The sequence below is a fragment of the Hesperophylax consimilis genome, chromosome 2 (genome assembly GCF_061612785.1).
Source record: "Hesperophylax consimilis isolate HC1 chromosome 2, BYU_Hcon_1.0, whole genome shotgun sequence".
Classification (NCBI taxonomy): Eukaryota; Metazoa; Arthropoda; class Insecta; order Trichoptera; family Limnephilidae; genus Hesperophylax; species Hesperophylax consimilis.
In genome coordinates this window covers 25869426-25892743 of record NC_142837.1, presented here as the reverse complement: position 1 = coordinate 25892743, position 23318 = coordinate 25869426, and the positions used below count along the sequence as shown (strand labels likewise).

Below are 23318 nucleotides of genomic sequence, written 5' to 3'. Positions count from 1 at the left end.
GCGATGGGGTGACTCAGAACAGCGCGCATTCGAGAGGGTGAAAACATTATTTTTAGAGACAGTTATTTTACATCATCATGACCCAAATAGTACTTATTATTTACAGACAGATAGTTCGGGGTTCGCCATAGGAGGAGAATTATATCAGTTGGATGAGGAAGGGAATCACCACGTTATTGGATTTATTAGCAAAGCTTTAAGAGGACCGGAGTTGAAATGGACCACGTCAGAACAAGAGTTATGGGCGATAATATATGCTTTACATAAATTTGAGACATATTTAAGAGGAGTACACTTAATAATTAGAACGGATCATCAAGCATTGACATTTTTAAAGAGCTGGAAGATGTACAGTGGCCGCCTAACACGGTGGATTTTGTATTTAAATCAATTTAACTTCACTGTAGAGTACGTCAAAGGGAAGGAAAATATAGGGCCTGATATTTTATCTCGTTATTCTTGTGATGCAAAAAATGTACAGGAGGAGAAAAACACGTGCCCAGAGATAGCAGCTTTTGCAGTGAAAGGTAGACAACAGATTCGAAAACACTTAGAAAATATAACTGAACTACAAAAACAAGACACATTTTTGGGAGAAATTTCCGGATATTTGCGCAAGGGAAAATTTGGGCCGCCGACAAAAGATGTTAATAGGTATTTGAAAAATTACAAAAAAATAGGCAAGACTTTATATTACACAACAGGACTAAACAAAACGGTGTTAGCAGTACCACAAGAGTTGACTGAAGAACTAATAAAAATGATACATTTAGAAATTGGACACGGAGGAGTTTTTAAAACAGGGACAGCTTTGGGAGATAGGTATTATTGGCCAGGCATGCACCGAGATATAAAACGCATAGTGAGAGGGTGTCACCTATGTCAGCTGGCGAAGCGCGAAATTCGACCAACTGTAGGGCCGAGTAGATCCATAATTACCAAAGAAGTAGGACAATTAGCTATGGCAGATTTATACGGACCTTTACCGAGAGGAATAGGAGGGGTTAAATTCATTTTCGTGATCCAAGATTCATTCAGTAGATTTGTAAAATTATATAAATTGAGGATAGCAAGTACTAAGACCGTGTTAAATTGTGTAGAGGATTTTAATAAAACAATACAAATAGATGCTTTGTTAACTGACAACGGATCTCAATTTACATCGAAGAAATGGGAAAGCAACTTAAATAGGATGGGCATACGAATCGTACATACTTCAATACGAAATCCCGGACCGAACATAACAGAGCGCGTGAATAAAGAATTAGGTAGAATTTTCCGTATTTATTGTCACGAAAAACATACCAAGTGGGCGGCTTTCCTTAAAGAAATAGAACAAACCTACAATAATTCGATACACTGTTCAACAGGATTCTCACCTAATGAAATAGCTTTTGGGAAATCACCAACTTATAGTTTAGACAGGTATACTCAAGGCTGCGGAAAATCTACGAAAACAATAAATGAAATAAGATTAGCAGCACGGAAAAATTTAGAGAAAAGCGCTGCAAATCGACAGAAATACTATAATCTCAACAAAAGATTAATAACTTATGAGATTGGGACCCTGGTCAAGTTGAAAAAATTTACACAATCAAACCTACTCAAAAAAGAAATAAAAAAAATTCAATCTGCTTTACGATGGACCTTATGTAATTGGGTCAGAAGTTTATAGTAACACGTATACGCTAATTGATCCGGTAACTCGGGAAATAAAAGGAGATTATAGCGCAATTCATTTAGCGAAATATTATACATGTAATAAGGAACAAAAACCGAGTTTAGAGATAGTGGAAATCAACGAATAAAATGCGAAATTTACAAATATTTGAAACTTTAAATAAACAAACGATTGAGAAATACAAATAAAAATATGTTAGAATACGATATAATTTAAGGAGGGAGGGAGAAAGAAAATTACTAAAATATTAGACTATCAGTTTGTTTGCGAGGGGCGGGTCGTCCTTAAGTCTTTAAGGTTGAGTGAACAAATTTCTTAATAAGCGACAATCATATTCTAATTTACTAATAGAGTAAGAGAAAAATTTTTCGATAATATTGATTTTCTAGTTTAGAAAAAATTTTGTGTGTTAGTGTGTAGGAAAATTTTGTTAGAAAAGTAAGAACACAGAAGGAAAACGTATAGGAGCTATATACCCACAAAAGAAACTTAAAAAAAAATACATATATTATAAATAGGATAGGGTACGTTTTATAAAACAAAATTTTAAATTGACAATGCATAGAGTTAGAATTTTTTTTTGAAAACTTGAAATAAGGTTATCTATAGATTTAGAGTAGACATTAGGTAAAGATAAAAAGGGAACATTAGAAATTACGATATGGTTAGGTTAAATTTTCAAAAAAAAAAAAATTTAAAAGGAAACAGGAACGATGAGAAAATTGGAGGTTAGTTAAGAACATTTATGAAATTTAAAAATTAGGATGGGCAACACCTAGGCTAGGACAACTTGTTTGAATGATCTATGAAAAGACAATTAGAAATTACACAAAAAAAAATTTTTAGCGAATAAGAGAAAAAAAAAACAAAATGCTGGAAAAGTTTAAATGAAACATGTATACCACTGATTGTCGGATTGGGTGAGGTCGTGCAAAGATATACATTTCACAAAAATATAATACTTACAAAACCAAAACAAACGATTATTTGCACACCAAGAGACCACCCGCCCTTCAGTTGGTCAATAGACCGCGAGATTGCAAACAATCTTTACCTGAATCATTGTAAGGGAGGTCTTAGTCCAACCAGGTTGAGGACCACCTAAACACGCGAGTCGAGGGGCGTGTTTTTTTCCAGAAAAAAAAGAGATTAATTTTGAGTTTATCAAAATTAGAGAAAATTCCATAAAATAAAATCTACGCGAAAAGAAAATAGAAAATACAATGTGATTCAGAGTCAAGGTTGCTAACAATCCAAACAGAATGAGGGGGGGAGAAAGGAAATAACAGAATGGAAAGAGAGATAGGGAATAACAGAATGAGGGGGGGGGGGAGAAAGGAAAAAACAGAATGGAAAGAGAGATAGGGAATAACAGAATGAGGGGGGGGGAGAAAGGAAATAACAGAATGGAGAGAGAGATAGGGAATGATAGAGTGAGGTAGAGAAAGGAAATAACAGGAAGTGATGTAGGAAAAGGAATAACAGAACGAGGGGGGGAGAAAAGCTAGACTACATTTTGAACACAATTTCGATGTCTAAAGTAGTATACAACGTTAGCCACAGCAAATTGAGTTCAGAGGGGGGAACTGTGATGAAAGGCTTTAAATCACAGTGAAAAAAAAACAGATAAACCATAGCTGCAAAAAAATATGCAAATTATTTATGAAAACGGACATGCTAACGACATCTGGCGGAGAAAGAATTGATCCAGCTTGCTTGCAGTAGACACCTGTAATAGTTGAAATTAAATCAAGGTTCCGGGACTTAAGCAGAGAGGTCGTAAAATCGTCTAGGACGACTGGTACTTCCCCTTTTCCTAGGCCTATAAATAAATATTGAATTTTGTCAACCAATAGATCTGAACAAAGAGCTATAAAATTTTGAGTAACCAATCAGTGAGCGGAGGGAGGTGTGTCTACGACGGACAAAGGAATAAACTTTGGATCGGGCAATGAAAAAAGATAATTAATGGCTTCTTCTTTCCCACAGAAATTAGAGGTGAACGCACTTTAGGGTCAACATCGACTTTCAAGGTGACAAACTCCTGGGAATGTTTACAATAACTGAGAAATTTATGGGGTATCGAACCGTTGAAATCGAGTGCTTTGAAGATTATACAAATTGTAAAGCGCACACACAAAAATGCAATGAAAAAAATTATAAACGCAATAGTATAAAAAAAGGACGGAAAAGCGAAGGAAAGTTACTGGCGGAATTTCAACTGTAGTGCAATTATTTATGATAGAAGGAGGGTGTCATGTTCGATAAAAATCGTACTAAAGAGAGGAGTGAGTGTTGGAAACAATGGAAATTAATCGTTATCAATTTAAGATGAAACGGACATATTGGTAAATCAATCTTGAATGAAAATCTCGCAAAAAAAATACACATTTTAGAAAAGTGCGGCGATCGAATGGAAGGTTAATACAGATATTTTGGACTGCTACGAAGGTCCTAGGGACGTGAAAATCGAGTATCAGAAGAAGACAGTAAAACTAAACATATATCGATAGATTAGATTCAGGAAAAGTAGACATTTTCATGATTATTAGGTTAGATATATATTAGAGTTACCCAATATTACGGAGGGATCGAAACAAGATAAAAGGTTGGCGGTCTCATGTATATTTTGAAGGATAAACAATCAAAATCCGAACATGATTTTTATTTACGTTAAGGTAATAAACGATTAGAAAAGCGATTAACTTTAACGTGGACCTTATGGAAGTATTTAGATTAGACAAAAGAGATTAAAATTAATAGGTTTGAAATTAAATTAAATTTACGAGTCTAGTACCAAAATTTTAAACGTAAACAGGTGTCCAGACATATAATTTATGTGAAATCTTGTAAGTGAGGGATGGAGGATGGGGCGGAGATTGGATCAGGCAATAAAAGTGACAGATATCCCAGAGTCAAATTAGGTATATCTCCCATAGAAGTGTGGAAAACTATATATTAATTAATAATAGATGAAGTATGAAATTTTCCTGGAGACCACACACATCGGGAAAAGTGGAGAAAAGATAAAAGGAAGGGTAAAGAACGGAGATAAAGAATAATCCAAGTGGAGAAAAGCGATACAATTCGAATTTATCCGTGAAATTAATAAATACGACTTGGAAAATGAGTAATTATAAGAGTTATGAGAAATGACATAAGAATCAAGAAGAAATTGTGCAAGAAAACGTCGCGGATAAAAATAAAATTCAAAGATAAAGGAAAAACTCAAATCTGCGACAGGGAGATAGAAAGTACGGGTGGAAATGGAAAAGCTCATATAAGTAACAATAAAATTAAGTAGAATTTAAACAAATCGAAATTCAAAAATGCGTAGTAAAGATGTCGACATGGATTTAAACAATTTTCGCACGAGATGCATAAAATTGAGATCTGTATATATGTTATTGAGGACGGACCTATCGCGGATTGAGAAAAAAAAGGAACGCAAAATCATGAGATTTTAACTACATTTTTGTATGAACAGAGGACAAAGGGAGCTTGGGCGATTAACGCAGACTTACCTGATTCGGACCCTATCGATTTAGAATTGTGAGATGGAAACTGAACACCGCCTTGAGCCGGAAAGGAGAACATCTTATGGAAGCACAATCGATATTGATGGAAGGGGTGTTTGGATTTACGAGTTGATAGGAGATAGAATTAAGCATCAAGAGAAATTCAGATACGTCTTTTGGAACCTGAGAGGGGTATAAAAGATGGAACACATCAGTCAGGAGACAGTCGCGCCGAAGATTTGAAAAGTTGTTACGTGGCAGTACTACGTCTATTGGTAAAATTCTAGTGAAATAATCTAAGTGTTAAATTCTGAACAAGTACCTGGACTTAGAAAGTTTTGTAAAAAGTCTTAAATTCAGTTTCTAAATTCTGAAAACCCCACCAGTGAAGTTTTGTTAAATCAGTTTAATTTGGTTAAACAGTGAAAAATAAATATAATTTAAACTCAGTGCTTAAAAGTGTTAAGTGAAGTGCAGAAAGTGATTACGGAATTAAGAATTTAATTAAAATTTAAAAATAATTATTTCATTCAAAGTGAAAACATTCAAATTAAATTTAAGAGTTTGTTATCGTTAAATTAAAGTGGATGTGCTCGTGAATTGATATTTAAAAATAGATTATAATTTAACGTCAATTTGGTTAAAAAATAATAATAATAGTAATAAATACTTCATCTTAGGTTAAAAGAAACACAAAAACAAAAAAAAAGGATTCGATAATAATAAACGTTTAAATCTTTGTTCTAAAATTAACAGTTAGAAAAAATTTAATTTATTAATAGTCGAGTAAATTAAAAGTTTGCCCAATTTGGAATAAATTTTCTTATCAATTTATATAAAAAGAAATTTAGAATTAATAAATTGTTCAATTAAAATCCATCGTGCGTATAGCGACAGTGTTAAAAGTGTTTGTCGTTTTAACCGGAATTTTAATCATCAGTCTATCATTTCGAAAAAGAATTTGAAACAGCTATCATTCAAAAGCCTAAACTAGAAAGGTGTTATTAAATCAACGGGTTTTCTGGATTAGGATTTCGTTCGGAAGAAAAATTAAATATCAGCTAATTTATACGATTCAAGCGAGAATAAAATATTAAATAGGAATAAATAGTCGAAAAGATTTATTTTGAAATTAGTTGAAAAATACAATTAATTAGGTAGGATTTCTTCATCAAGGTTGTTGTGTACTACCCGACCGGAAATACCTTGACGTGGGTGAGTTTTCCTTTTATAAATAATTTTCAGGTCCCAGGAGACACAGAAGGGCTGTGAAGTGGAAGTATATCAATTGAATATTAAATTAAAACAACAAAACAAAGAATTACACATTAATATATGTATATTGTATATTTGTATATATATTTATAAATATAAAATAAAATATTGTATATAAAGAATATATATATGAGTAATGTAATTATATATATGTATTTTATTTATTAATCGAAACATCGAAATGGTAGCGATTTTTAATACCTACCCGAGGACATATCTATATTATTGAAAAAGAAAATATGTATTTATTAATATTCAAGACCATGTAGAATCATATACCTTATATTTATTTATTAATATATGTAATCTTATTTAACGAATTTTGACAATCGAGATATGTGTACATATATATATATTTATATTATTTTCACCTAACTTCTAGTAAATTTACTAAATTCGGGAAATGAAATAAATAGCTTAACTTCAATAAAGGATTTAAAAATATTTTAATTAATAGTGCACAATAAAAGTAAAGAGGCACAAATGACTTCTAAGGAATTTTAAAATAAACAAATCTCACATTTAGGTTAGTGTGTCAGGAGATGTTTATATTATTTGTTTACAAAACAAAGGATCACTGGAGAATTGGGCCAACCGCATAGTTTGAAAACGACCTTGGCCATAATTAGTTAGTCACAAAGGATTTTATTAATTACCCGAAACAGCTGGAAGATGCGTGTTCTCAAATACTTATTAATCACAAACGACAATTGAGAAATCACGGGTTAGCCAGATTTATATCAAAAAATTACATGAAACATTTGAATACCATTGATTAGATAGTCGCATAGATTTTTATTAGTTACCTGAAACAGCTGGAAGCTGCGTGCTTACAAATACTTATCATTCACAATCAACAATTGGAAAATCACGGGTTAGTAGGAAGATTTATATCGAATAATTATACGAAACATTTGAATATTATTGATTGGGTGCTCATACAAAACCCCATCAGTTGCCTGAGATATTTGAGGGTCGAGTACTCTCTAATGTGGCAATCAACCACTTGAAACAATTGGAAAATCACGGGATAGGATGAACAAAAATTAATGTTGAATCCTGGAGGTAAAATTTAAAACAAATACAGTTCATCAATAGGAGGCAGTGGTCGCTCCTATAACAAGACCATTAACCAAATCCAATAGAGATGGCGATTCTCTTAAATAAAAACGTCAAAACCAAACAAACAAAAGCCTGGAGTTCGATAGCTCTCCAAAACAAACTATCAAATATGACCTTATTCTACTAGTATTTATTAGTATCACCTTATTAGTACGTATATATTCGGTTACCAGACCTAGAGCTTCGCAGAGTTCTTGGCGCGAGATCCGAGCTCGGGATGCGAGGTAGATAGCCTCGTATTGCGAGTTATAAACCTTTCCCAAACTGTATGTATACATATATTTATTCGTATGTACTGTTTACTGGAGAATGCGGACCTGCATACAGCTTGCATTTTAGGTCTTATAGACCACTATCGCATTTTCTCTTAAACGTGGAATGAGGATTCACGACCCGTAAGTCCACACCAACCGTGAGTATATGATTGTATATAGGACGAAACCGGTTCGCCCTAAGTAAATTGTAGTCCAAGGAGGGGTCGGAATTTGGGGGTATCGAGACTCGAGGGGAAACTTGAATGCAGTACATGATGACGTGGAAGGCTTTTTGGGACGCGATAACTTAGGTATCAATCAAAGAGCCGTGTCAAAGGATTGTGCAAATTTCTTGTTGACTCACGATCATCTCGTTTACTTGCAGGAGGATTTGGAGCCAAATTATGCCAGCAAATGGGCTATTCCGAGTTCGTCAAATATGCAATTAACTAATTACTTTAACCTACTAAATCAATCTTTACATGTACCTTATAGCAGCAGAATCATAAAGGAGTGGCGCCAGACAGACACAAGAGTTTACCAAAATCAAATTTACTAATAATTAACCATTTGAGTTATATTTAATTACCTGTCCAAATAAACATGTATAATATCTTTTATCAGCGTTTAACTACGACTTTGTTAGGGTGCAGGGAATCAGAATAATTACATTAGGAAAGTTAGCTCATTCAGGGAATTCATTTAAGTCTAGGTTTGCAATGGAAAGACCAATTAAATTGTGAAACTCAACACCTCGATCAGAACCAAGGGGGTTACCACAAAAATGAATGTAATTAAAATCCTATATCATAAATCAAAAAAATTACACAACGTTTGATGGAATTTAATTACGATATAAATACGGAAATATTTGCGTTCAAGTTCGTAAATAACGTATTAATTAGTTAAGTACATATGTATATGAAGATATATAGTACAAGAGAGCTTTAAGTAGCTTTCTGTAGATATCAAAGAAAAGGGTCCAATTTTCATGGAGGCTTATGTGTTGTAGGGGAGGAATTTTCCATCCCTGCGAACACATATGCAAAGCCTTAGAGAAAAAATTAAATATCGGTCATAGCCAAGAGAGAAGAAAATTTTATATTGTTTTAAACAAATAAAAATAAAAGAAAATGGTGAAAAGGCGAAAAACATTACAGACATCAAAACAATAGGTGGACAACGTAATGGTCGTAATGATACCTTTTTAAGGCAAGGCAGATTGTGCAAAGCTCACCAAGTATGGTATAATGGCCGTTGGTAGTGAAGTTGAGCAATTTTGCGCATAATGATACATTTTTAAACTAATACAAAACGATTCCAACTTAACCCCAAATTATAATAGTAACAGTTGTCCGTAGTCACATAACGCAATGCTTAATTTTAGTCTGGCCAGATCAAATAAAAAAGATATGAAATCGGTAAGAACTCAATGCCACAGGCAATTTTTCATATATTTAAACACATTACTACATAAATTAAAGCTTTTTGCAAGAAACTACACTCAATTTTATTGTGTCGTCGTACTGGTTTTACGCACTTTTAGACTAAAACTGCGATGATAATCGATATCTATAACGGTATCGATTCCCTGCTGTGCTCTGCGGCAATCCCGGGCCCTTAGCCAGCTTTAATTCGAACAAAGGACATCTCCAGCCAGATTAAATTTATAAATTTATAACAATCAAATAAAGTCTGTAGCGAAGTCATTCAGGGTTTATTTAGATTACTATTAGTTGTAGACCGCTAAACGCAATATTTAGATTAGATTAAAACTCATTATATCAGCTACGGTTTTCTCAACAGCTGAATACTGTGCTCCAATATGGACTAGAAGCGCCCACACTTCCATGGTTGCCACAATGCGAACCATCAGCGGGACTCGCTGCGAAAAAGAGCGCAATATCTTTGCACGATGATGTCGTCTCTCACCCTACATCCTACAAGCCGCTTGAAGTCCCGAAAACCCTTCTGGATGAAAGGAGATAAGCTTCCCCGATTACCTCTAACTCCAGAAGATAGGTGGAAACTTGAGTGGCAATGGACCGACGTGAGAAATGCCCATCTCGTGCACGACCCCACTGAGAAACAGCCTGGATTCTTGGATAAGACCCTCCCACAGACGCTGTGCCCACATGATGCGCATATGGGGCCTTAAACAGTCGGCGATGTGTGAATGCGGCGCGGTGCAGACCACCAAACATGTGGTCAAAGAATGCCCGCTGCATTCATTCCCCGGCGGGATTGATGAGGTCCGCAGGGCGACACCTGAGGCCCTAGACTGGCTCACTGACCTAGATGTTCCCCTCTGACCTTGATATATTTTCATATTGATTGTACATACATGTGCATTGGATATATAGCCATGAATATCATAGTGTCATGGGAGCATTGTACACATTACACAACATTGCACATGAATTGGAATCAAAATTAGTTTGTTTTTCGCACTCGTTCCTTGATATGAATGCAGCATTCAATGCAGGCGCTTGCTTTCAATTTGCTCAGAAATAATATTTACATAAAGTTGGTGCATACGTTTAAAAATTTCAAGTACTTATAATGTATAATTTACATATTTTTAATAGTGTTGGCCATGTTCGAAAAAATCATTTCGAAATCAAAAATATGCGTCAAAAGTACCAAAATAATTTTCTTTTGTCCGAGCATTAATTAGAGACGTGTTTTTTTTCATTTTAATAATGATGTTTCGATTATGACAATGTTTATTTTATGCCAATCACTAAAGTATGGTTTTATGCAAGCTGAATGATATGGCGGAATTTAACATAATATTCACATCACTACTGTAAACTAAAAGCTAATTGAAGTAATATCTAAAACATCATAACATAAGAGTTATAACTGTTTTAAGGATGTGAGTCAGTTATACTTATATCGATGTATTGGCCCCATAAGTATGATGGCACGTTTAAAATATTAAATTAACTAACCTACACGTTACGTTGATGGTATTTATTTACAAACAAAAATATTTACGCTTTGTAAATGTTAAAGTAGGTACCACTTTGTTATTGAATGGAAATTCAATTGGTTAACCCCTCTGGCTAGGAAGGTTTTAGGAAGAGAAAATATCACGCTTTGTATTCAAATGAAGAAGTTAACCATAGAAAAATTAAAATTTATACCTCTATGAAACCAAAGGTTCTGACCACAATTTGAAAAGAAATGATGAAACTTTGAATTTTTTATTCATTATTTCCTTATGAAACGTAACAAAAGTGAGATGACTTTAATGTTTATAGCTCATTTGTATAATAAATTGTGGTTTTAAAGTAATTTTAGTTCAGTGATTAGACGAAAAAACGTAAGGTGAGCCTTTTTAACTTATTTAAGTTTGCATTCAAAATTTTAATATTTCAAAAATTAAATATTTATTTCTAATAATAAAATTTGAAAACGTATTTCAAAGTGTTCGGATAACTACAGCAATATTCCATTATTTGGATTTTATTGCGAAGTGGAAATTTACAAACATTCTCCCACCTTCTGACAGCGTATTTAAGAAATATAACTGTGAATAAGCCAAAGGTATATTACTGCCCTACTTATCCCGCAGTTTCTCACTTTCTTATTGAATAATAATAATTTTAAATAAAAAAATACGAAACCAACGATAGGTATGGCGTCTAGTATTATTCGACTGTAGAAAGATGAGTAGGTAATTACAAACCTCATATCTTATGATGGAATGGACGGTGACCTGAAAAAAGTTACGTTGACTTTGAATTTACATGCAGAAAATATTAACATTATGACGTGAGTTTTTAATAGGACAAACAAACATAGTTTCTGCATCAGAGCTAAGCCAGGAGTATATAAAATAACATACCTATATATTGCAATTTTGTTTCATATTGTTGTAAATTTATTAGTCCATACCCTGTCCGTATTTTGAGAAAGTGGGCTTCGAACAAAAACAGATTATCTCTACCTACCTACGGTACTATTGGACAGGTAAAAGAGCTAATTTTAGACAAACGAGAGTCAGAGGCTAGGCTATTTTTACCTCCCTATATTCTACCCAAAGTAAATGGCAACCGAAATCATAATATTATCTAGGTTCCGATAGGGTTCTTATTCTCATGGGATTAATCTTATTCAAATCAACTTCCTACTCGAGTATCTACGTGAAAATGAGTAAAAATAATACGTTTGTGGGTGCCAGGAAAACAGAAGGTAATAATTTAATTAAGTAATAAGCCAAGTAGGATTGAGAGCTAATATTAATCATGATTGTGGGACAATGACATGCAAATAATAACAAAAACAAACAATCATGCAGCAGGGCAGACAAAACAGCTGTCACGGTATCACTAGATGCAACAACTAACTATAAACTAACCTAGTTCCTAGTTGGTTGTTAGTTGTTGTCAGTCGGAGTATGAAGACGGAGAGATAGGTGCTGTCTCCTCTCTCTCGAATCGCTAGTATTGGTGTTGAGCCGACGTTATCTGTTTACATCGGTCATGTTAGGAACAGGTTAGCTTTGGACACTGAAATTCGCACACCATTTTCACTCGAAGAGGTTGGCAGAGGACGTCACTCACAACTCGGTATCACGAATTAAATACAATCGAGTAACCGGATCGCGAACAATCGACCAGCACGGTCGAAATCGCCTGACGAACTAGCAAATAATAATACCAAACCCACTTTCGCCCGCAGACTCTGCGGCCAGTGTAGCACTTCCATGTCAGCGTGATGATAGTTGATTTATTTAATCAACGTCAAGGCTTATAAGATTCAATAAACATCCCAGTGGCTCTTCTCATTATTTATAATTAAGTAAATAGCGTATCCAAACGTTTCCATGAAACCAAGCGTGATTCTGACAGGATTATGACGTTTGTTTACTGCTCATTGCGTCTGCGCGAACTAAATGTCATTTTGCAATCTAGCGGATTGTGAATGAAACTCGAAGCAATCCATTCATATTACCGCTGTAAATAATATTCTGTGATGTACTGGTGGCTAGATGGCAGTATTGTGTAATCTTCTCTTACTGCCATCTATGATGCGGCAGTGTAACTAATTTGCCAACGAATTTCCAACGCAAAAAAATTATCTGCTCGAAATTGTTAAGGTTAAACGCAACGCTCGTTGTATTCTACGTGTTCACAGATGGCGTTAATTAATTAATTTTGTTTAAATACGCCTTTGCAAGGTATTGCTTTACAGTATTAAGACAAATTATTTGTTTGCGCCCTCATATACGCAATATGAATATGAATAAATAGTTTTGTCCATATAAAAACTCAATTCTATCGAGAAAGGCATACAAATAAAATATTGGATTGAATCATCGGTAAAATATTGTATTTGTGTGCTTTTCTCGAAAGAATTAAGTCTTTAAACGAACAAAACTATTGATTCATATTCATATTGCGTATATACGGGCGCAAACAAATGATTTGTCTTAATATTGTAAAGCAATACCTTGCAAAAGCGTATTTAAACAAAATTAATTAATTAACGCCATCTGTGAACACGTAGAATACAACGAGCGTTGCGTTTAACCTTAATGGAAATGAATAGTGTTCGTACATGCAGTGTATGTAATATATTGTTTTCAATGCATTTAATTTTACTTAAAGCGAATATAATACTTGAAACCGCCAAAAAAGTGTTTTTATTCATTTTTAACCCTTCAGTACTTTCATCGCTTTTGTATAGTTTGCAATGTTTTCTGTGTATTTCAAATGCGCTATACCTATACATCGTATTTTTTATTTTTCCGAAAAAAAACTGTTTTAGAAATTAGATATACTTACATGGAGATTTATAGGAGACACCAATTTTAAGGATATTATCACAATCATTCACGCACTATAAGGAGTGATTTAGTGAATTATCTCTCCGGTGTATGCATATAAAATAAACATTACTATTTCTAAATAATAAAATTTTAATATCAAACGTGTAAAATGTTGTCTAAAACGCCAACCACATTTTTATTCCAATCATATAAAAATTTAGACTACTCGATATTTCGAAAACACGTTCGTTTTTGTTTGGGGATTTTTTAAGAATACTGTACCTTCACTTTTATCTCGTATATATGTATAATAAAATAGAAGAAATATTTTTTAAAGTTAACCCAATTATTACGATAGCGGCGCGAAATATTAATTATTATTTTGGCTATTTTTAGGATTTTATTAAGGTTAAACGCAACGCTCGTTGTATTCTACGTGTTCACAGATGGCGTTAATTAATTAATTTTGTTTAAATACGCTTTTGCAAGGTATTGCTTTACAGTATTAAGACAAATTATTTTTTTGCGCCCTCATATACGCAATATGAATATGAATAAATAGTTTTGTCCATATAAAAACTCAATTCTATCGAGAAAGGCATACAAATACAATATTGGATTGAATCATCGGTAAAATATTGTATTTGTGTGCCTTTCTCGAAAGAATTAAGTCTTTAAACGAACAAAACTATTGATTCATATTCATATTGCGTATATACGGGCGCACACAAATGATTTGTCTTAATATTGTAAAGCAATATCTTGCAAAAGCGTATTTAAACAAAATTTGAGGCAAAATGGAAAGCATTATTATTTCTCTTTCTTCGCATGATAGAAAAAAATAATAAATACTTTTATAAAATATGAACGCCCGGTCATATATAGCCCTCAAATGCTAAAATTTGTTAAAAATTCAAATACCAATAAACGAGACACGATTGGCTGGCGAGATTGTGACGTCACAACGTCCTCACGTCAAGTTGCTTTTAGATGTTTTTGTTCCAGTTATTGGTTTGATTTGCTATAAATGTTTAGTTACGCATTCTAAACCGATTTATTTTTACAAAGCAAATATGAAAATACCTACCATCATGACGGACAGTGGTTTTCCACAAGGACAGTCCGATAATTTGCCAAAAATCGACGCAATCATGATGGCATTATTCTTTTCACAAATTGATTTTTTGGTAAACTTTTACGTACAACTACCGTTTTTAATACGCATTTTTTAAAAACAAACCTTTCCATTGAACTTAATGACAATATTTTGTTTTGTTTGTACTTAAAAGATTTAATTAATGTGTTTTCACATTGCTGACTAAATTGATATATATAATTTAGGCCATCAATAATTAAAACCCGGACAGAAAATTGTGGAAATTGGTTACATTCGTGAACATTCAGATAATCAGATACTGACTACATACGATCAGAATTTCATGGAATAATAGCTTTCAAGTTAGAACATCATCATACTGCTTGTGTTTAAAAGTCATAATTTGTTATATATATAACATTTTTAATAATGTACGGTAAGTTTCAGACGGGTTGAGGTTATGATCGTGTCATATTTGACATATTCTTTACGATAATATCGATTGCATTTTCGAATTGGTTCCAGCATCAAAGGATTTTAATAAAATATTATTCATTATTCCAGACGTCATGATCAGTGTATTAAATACCAGTATGTTGTTTAGACAACATGCAGTGGATTTTGTCGTAGTAATGCAGGTTTTGGAAAACAAATAAATTTGTATTTTAGCACTTTGATAGAATACAACAATAGAAGTGATGAGATGCTAACACTTTACCTAGTGTTCTTCGATATTAAAAGCGGCTAAGCTTGAATGAAAAACGTCTGCTCTCGACTTTCAAAGCTGCCCTATAAAATATAGTGCCTGAATAAATAAACAAGAAATAAACCAATCACTGGTGACGTCACACAGACAACCGCAGATTTGGTGCAATTTCCGAAGACCCCAAAAACAACACTTGAAAATTATTATTGTCACTATTAAAACTGACTACAACAGTAGAAAAATTAAGTTAGATAGCCATAACTGATAAAAAAAAAATTAAATGGGACTGGAGTTCTTTGTTGTATTACCCATGTGTTCCTCGGGCTTCCCTGACTTTTTATACCGATAAAATCACTCTCTGAACACCAAAGAACATACACACGACATAAAAACAAAACTTTGAAGTATTTAGCGAAATCGGTGGAGTAATTTTTGAGTCTATAGGGAAAACACATACGAACGCCTTTTGTTTATTTATAAAATAAATTTTAAAAATCTGTTATTATGATACGTATTCAACAACAAAAGAATATTTTCTATAAATATTTTATCACTACAAACCCCGGAGTATAATACAATGTCGACTGTTTATTCTAATTCACAACATTTTAAGTATGGTAAACATATTTTACCCGACCGGGCAACACTCATGTTCTTTCTTTCCGGTTAACAATCTGCCAAGATGGTTGGTGTCTAATATTTACTATTTAAATCTATAATTATCGCTGTAATCCATTTGTGAATCTAAATCAATATTAAATAAAAAGAAATCTAATTGTCGTATTTTCCGATTTTTATTTGGAGGACTTGTGAATTTTGTGATCTTAAAATTTGTTGGTTATAGTCATGTGTCAAAAAACTGTGTTTTCTTCCAGGGTCGTGTTAGGACGAAGACTATCAAGAAGAACTCCAAGATCATCATCGAGAAGTACTACTCTCGATTGACCCTTGACTTCGACACAAACAAAAGGATATGTGAGGAAATAGCCAATATTCCCACCAAGCCTCTGAGGAACAAGATTGCCGGGTTAGTACTAATTCTGTCTTACTTATCTATTTATTTTGTTTGATTTATGCGCTGCGAGTAAACTTTACAGATATTCCGTGATTTAAAGTGTAGGATCACAGCTTGCAATGCTCCCCATCTGATAGGCTGGGTTTACACTTGTAAGTAAAATTTACGACTTTCGTAAATTTTTGATAAGTTACTCACAGGAGCGATTACATATGCATCCAACTTATCGTAAATAATGCTCACGGAAGTTGTTTGGAAGTTTAACTTACGAACTTCTCACAGAGACCGCTACACCAGTAATTCTATTTTTCGTAAGATGGCTTCCTATGCAACAACGCGTTGCCGCCGACTTTGACAGCTGTCAGTTAGTAATATTTGATAAGGGATTAAATTTGTTTATGTACGGTTAGATCATGGGACATGGATCCCCACACAACGGATTTCCGCACACAACGGATTGCCGCTGCGATAATATGCACAATTTTGTCAAACAAAAACGTAAGGGCCCGCAGAGTGCGTTGGATTAGGAGTTGGCTTTAAAGAAAAAGTACTGATGGGGATTTCGTTCGTTTCGGCAGAATTAATAATTGAGGAACAACGAAAATTCTTTAATTTTATCGTGGTATATTTATGATTTTATCCAAATTAGAGAAACTGACTTCTAATACATATTGGAAATGGTTGGACCGCTAATTAAAAAGAATGATACTCGTTTTCGGAATGCTATTTCACCAGCTGAAAAATTAATGAGATTCCTGAGGCGTATGTGTGTAACACCATGTACGATCGTGTGAGAAATGCGGAGATCAGCAAAGAGTACAAGGCTGATGTAAGCGTAATGAGTAAGATCAAGAAAGGGACGCTTAGATGGTTTGGGCATGTAGAGCGAATGAGCAAAGAAAGGAGTGTAAGGAGAATATACGATGCAAATGTGAATGGTAGCAGAAGTCGGGGACGCCCGAGGAAGACATGGCACGACCAAGTGAATCAGATACTTGAGTCGGGCCATGTCAAGAGACAGAATAATAGAAGAGTACCTATGTATTAGACGATGTATGAATGTGAATGAGGCAAGAAGTGTGTGCCAAGACCGAGTTGTTTGGCGGTCCGTCCTCTCAGCCTACCCCTGCGGGGAAACGGCGTGATGGTTAGTTAGTTAGAAAAAATAATGGTGACTCTTCGATTTTTGGCGTCAGGTAATGTTTTCTATGTATTCGTGTATTGCATTTTTGTATGCATTCATTGGAGATATTAATTTGTTGTGAAGTTTGATAGCTGATCCGTCAGTTCGTGAAGTCGAATACTGGAATCATTATCACACATTTACGCAGGCATTTTTTAAAGATGACATTGTGTTAATGATAAATAATGTTATGTTAGTCTCCATAGATTATTGCAGTGTATTATTTCATAAAGCTGTTCATGGCGACAAATAAACAAGTCCCGATGAGCAACGGCAGAAAGACCTGTCAGTGTTGCAGATTTCTGTTTTACCATCCCGACAGTGACGTCAAAACTTACTGTAAGCGTCTCAACTTATCAATCTGTTTTGATAAGCTGTGAGAGAGCCGTAAATTCCCGCGTGAGCGATTAGACCTGTCAAAAACTTACGTAAAAAAAACTTCCGTAACTTGGTATAAATTACGGTAAGTGACTTATGGTGTCGTTTACATTGGTAAATTTGTCGTAAGTCGCTTACGTGAGCAACTTACAGGAAAAAACTTACAAGTGTAAAGGTAGCCATATAAACATTGGAAGTTTGAGAACCCTAAGAGCCTTTTATCACGTTTTCTCATGTAATGTATAAGAGTACAGTTTTCTAAATCAATGATTTTCCTTTCGCGAATCTTTACCGAGCTTCCTTTGAATGTATTATTACTAAGTGTATGAACATAGTATTTTTTTTTTTACTTGATGGGCATGCGTGTCCAGTAATTGATTTGAACCCTATCATAATAATGAATACGCTCGTACTATTATTTATTGCCATTTGTTTGCTTAAAAATGTTAAAAGTGCTTTGCTTGTAGTATTCATTAGCCCAAGTTGACTGTAAACCTAACCACATAACCTATGATCTCGCCTTGGATATTATTGAATTAGATCAGAAATGTATGTAAAATTCTGTGATTATTTGGGATTCCCTTGGGAGCAAGTTGTTGGTGTTCTTCATGTACATAATCTTGTTGAAAAGTAAAAAATTGACTATCTTGGAAGTGCATAGTATTGTAAAGTTCTCATTCGTTTTGTTGTTGCAATAATTACCTGGAGGTATTGCGGTGGAACTCACTATATTGTGATTGTGTTGCGTGCTCTTTCGCAGAGATACAATGGAAAGTGATTGGGCTTCCCAATACAGCAAACACCATTTTTTAATTTCAAATCTTCCGTTTTCAAAATAAATGAACTTGAATTTGCACTATTTTCTTGCCATTGTTCCAAATACTTCTCCAGCAAGGTGTTGGTTAGGGACAGGTGGAAACTGGATAAATGACATTTAGGTAGAGGAACTAACCATATTCTCATTTTAAAACCAAACGGCAGCAAAAGGATTGTTATATATAAAAAGAATTTTGAACATTGAATAAAAATGTAATTTTAGTACACCTTTTTACCTTCTTTCCCGATGTAAATAGTTCTCTTTCGTAGTGATTAAGAAATTAACTGTAATTTTTCATAATCTGTGCCTATCCTGTGACGGTTTGGTAAATATTTACAATAAAAAAATAATTCCTTATATCTGCCTACTGTAGGGCATATACCTTACATAAGTAACTTGAGTTAGAAATTTATTCTAAAAATCAATGGTTACTCTTTACAAGAAAGTTAACAGCTTATATTGCTCTGACCATTTTTAAACTGATTTTATGATGATTCTCATTTACATGGTTTCGTAACTATCTTATAGTTGATGATGACAAACCTTGGCAGACTGAAGTTAAAACTCAACTACGCCACCCAAAAACAACTACAAACTCACAAATAATAATATATATATTGTCTATTTCCAGCTTCGTCACCCATTTGATGAGGCGTCTTCGCCACTCTCAGGTCCGAGGAATCTCTGTGAAGCTCCAGGAAGAGGAGCGTGAGCGTCGTGACAACTACGTTCCTGAGGTGTCTGCCCTGGAACACGACATCATCGAGGTTGACCCTGACACCAAGGAGATGTTGAAGATGCTTGACTTCAATAACATCACCGGCCTGCAGCTGACCCAACCCGTCACTCAGTCCTTCAACAGGCGGACATAAACTATTTTTTAATTTAACAGTATGTTTTAATTAAAATTTCATACTGCCAATCTTTCGTTTTATTCAGTGCAAGTGATATTTGCTGTTGTTAAATATAGCGTACAGTGCTATTCCAGAGTTTCATTGAAGGGGTAGTGATCTGTCACAACCATTGAGAGATAACCGACAGTTGTGGGCGTGTACGTGTGTCTGAAGTTTGAGCTATTGCGAACATTTTTTCCTTTCTCAAATATCAAAATTCTTGAATTTTTCCCTGATCTATCTGGGTCCGAGGGGTTGAAAGATTTTTATGCAGTTTATTAGTGGGTGACCTAAGCTCTCTTTCAAATATGTATAAATCACACTCACTTAGATTATCTGTTCTGTAATTGCAATTCTAGTTTGTCAGTATAGAATAAATCTTTTCCTATGGAGTTATTAATACCCACATTCTAGAGTTCTGTATCTTAAATGTGATTAGTGATTACTCATCAGTGGTCACTTAAGGCGATGCACTACGTAGTAATGCAAAATCATGGGTTTTTGGTTTGACAATTGGGTCGCTTTGAAATGTTTCAGATGCTTTAAATAAATACCGCGAGTATAATACATCTTGGCCTTTAAAATAGTCAAGTATTTTTTACATAAGTCTTTTTATAAGCCCAGAAAAAAATGATTTATAAGGCCTATGAAAACCGCTTTAAAGTTCAAAATTTCCTACTTACGAACCCATTTTCGGTTATGGTCTTATTTTATAATGTGGCAAATTAAGTTATTTATAAAATGATCGGAAAACATTTAAATATTTATGCCTGAACATCCACAAAATAAAATAAAAGGCACTTTTTGGCCATGTTTTTTTCTTGCCTAAATCAAAACAGCTGGATGGTGTTAAGTGGGAATTTAAGCCTTATCGCCATCTACGTAAGGAGTGTTATTGATGGCGGCTCGATTCAAAATATTACACGACGTAGTGCATCGCCTTAAGAGCGTTGTTTTCGCGGACGAAATTTCGACTCCCGCAAAAATAATTATTGTCCTGTGTCCCTCTCTAACGGGGCGTGCAGCGGGGAACGGAGAGGGAGTACCTGGCTTTTAGTACGGCTGACGTTGCAAGCGATCAAAAAAAGTTAGATAATATGAGATTAAATAAAAAAGAAATTAAGTTCAATGCTTGAATATTTGCACGAAGTCGGTGAAATCTCCCTTTCGTTTAGTTCATTCCATTAGCAGCACAGACATACAAGGGCTTCCGACCTATTCTTTAATAGTATTGGTATATGCGCATGTACACGTTAGGCACTGACAATATCACGCATAAAAGGCCAGTAAAAGAGAAATGCTTTTTTTCTTTTGTGCGTGAATATATTTGCATCTAAACGGGGAATCACCCTTTTGTTTAGTTCATTTAAATTAGCAGATACGTGTATTATTGTAGGAGATACGGAAATTGTACACGTGCATCGTACATGTGGCCACAGACGAAATTATAATAATAGTAATAATAGGTGTATAAGTTTATAAATTAGATAAGTACATAGAATTAACAGCAGTAAATAATATATGAACATTAAGTAATATAATTGTAGAGAATAGAAATATACACTTACTTAAAATTTGTGTAAGTGCACCGGTAAAGGCCTTACCTTTGACATAATCTTTTAATTTTTACATTACCTTTGAAATTTTTGTGAATCACATTTTTTTTTATTTTATCTGGAAGAAAGTTATAAAGTCGTGTCGCTGTGTATATAATTCCGAACACGCACTGACTTTATCACTGGGATTTTGGTCGAGATTATTTTTAAGTGTTGTGTAAGAAGAATATTATGTGAACAACAAAATTAAGTAATACAACTATAAATAAAAATAGCAGCACAATAACAGCAAGAATAATAGCAACAAGCATATTTTATTAAAAAATGTTCAATGAATCGGTATAATTATTTCCGTCCATTCTAGGCAGTGAGGAATACATTTATGGTAGTTAGTCCCAGATTTTTTATACTGAAAAAAATCCTATTTTATAATCTACACAATACATGTGCACAAGGTGAAAAATAAAAAAAAGTCGGACAGGTAGTAGTTGTATAGTAAGAACAGACTCCAATATAAATAAGCAAATAAATAATTACATAAATAAAATTTAATTAAAAATTTAATTTCATAAAATTTGTCAGTCAACCACAAAATTTTCCAATTTCAATTTTCTAACTAAAGGCATTACTTATATGTTATATAATGTCGGGTGATACGTCTGACATTTTCTGCGACGATATTTCGGGTTCAATCACATCGGTACTAAAAGAAAAAAAATCAGGCATCAAACCGTGAAAACAAAAGACCGCATATTATACTGTCAAGGTATGATCAATATGTGTAGTGATTATACTTACAAATTCGACAAAATAGTACAAGCAATTATAGGCAAAAATGGAGGACGGTTTTTATTCTTAAATTTAATCACTTTTAATTAAAGATCGTCGGTGTAATATTGAATTGTACCAATGTGTAAAAACACTGTCATCAAAACTAAAAGCTGAACGGCAATAAAATGAAACTCTCACTACTAACCAAAAGATGGTATCTTGATGTTATTGTGTACATTCTCGAGAGTTTGTTCTTGTGAAAATAAAATTATTTGCTTACCGTTTGCTCAAAATCCCACAATTCACATCGATGTTAGCATCGAAAAAATCCTTGTTGGCAAATTTAGCCTGACAATCTTTAACATCATTTACGGAACTGAAAACAACAAAAAAACATTACATTTTTACCGTAAAAAATAAATACTTATAATAAATATTGCATTTAATTTTCACCTGTTCCGAGTTCTTTCTGTCTTTTTGACATTGCACTTCCTCTTTTTCCGGTGCATACTGGGTGGCTTACCACGTATCCACTTTCGACCTAAAACACAAATAACATTTTATAAAAATCAATAATGTAAGTACCCTAATTCATAACCTAATTATCATTGTTAAAAATGCTCAAATAATGATTACTTACCCATGTTGAATGAAATAAATTATTTGGGGATGCTTCGGTTAAAAACTGTGGAGTTTAAAAATAATATTATTCGTAAACAAAGTAACAAATTCGTCAATTATATGTCCGCGCGGGCTGACTGCGAATGTCACATATAGGTACATACACTAGCAATAATAATAAAAAATGAAGGACGATTGACGTAGGTATGTATGCATGTATTTGTTAAGCAGGCGATCTCTCCGGAGCCCCTGCCCCCCGGCCCGTGCTTCACCTACTCTAGCCAGCCCGACTCAAGAAAGTGCGAATGAGACAATAACAAAAAAGCTAGTTAAATATACGTTGAATTTGTGGCCACCAAATTCGGCTTTTGAAGCAAATAAAACTTTTTTCAGTGAAGATTCAAATTTTATTGTATAGTTCATTATATGCCTGAGACGGGATATGTGAGATTTTTTCAAAAAATATCTTCCATTTGGTCACAAAAAATTGCCAAAGATGCCTCGTAAAATCATGTAAAATCGTCATCTTCTGGGGCCTATATTCTATAATGTAAGGCAAAAATCGAAAATCTGATCCATATGCGTACTTTATATTTACCATGTCTTTTAACTAAAAAAAAAAAAAAACAGTTTACTCTAGTATTTTAGCCGTA

General features: G+C 33.9%; 1 protein-coding gene and 1 long non-coding RNA gene across 4 annotated transcripts in view; one reads left to right on the top strand and one right to left on the bottom strand.

Moving 5' to 3' along the window:
* The window catches only part of LOC149425845 (uncharacterized), a 423516-nt gene extending 410852 nt beyond the window's left edge, over window positions 1-12664 (bottom strand). For 2 of the 3 annotated variants that reach the window (XR_016304257.1, XR_016304255.1), the window contains exon 1: window positions 12217-12664. This is a non-coding gene — a long non-coding RNA (uncharacterized LOC149425845). The remainder of the gene's footprint in view (window positions 1-12216) is intronic. The other variant, XR_016304251.1, reaches the window with a different exon arrangement.
* Window positions 12665-16014: 3350 nt separating this feature from the next.
* RpS17 (ribosomal protein S17) lies at window positions 16015-19746 on the top strand. The gene is made up of 3 exons (XM_089641941.1): window positions 16015-16116; window positions 16307-16458; window positions 19456-19746. The coding sequence occupies exons 1-3, from the start codon at window positions 16114-16116 to the stop codon at window positions 19694-19696; spliced, it is 396 nt and encodes a 131-aa protein (XP_089498067.1). The 5' UTR covers window positions 16015-16113; the 3' UTR covers window positions 19697-19746.
* The last annotated feature ends 3572 nt before the right edge of the window (window positions 19747-23318 follow it).

Bases quoted from the DNA above. Each gene is read 5' to 3' on its own strand.
- RpS17 (XM_089641941.1), top strand. The intron at 16,459-19,455 runs GTTAGTACTAAT...GTCTATTTCCAG, and splicing joins CTGAGGAACAAGATTGCCGG to CTTCGTCACCCATTTGATGA.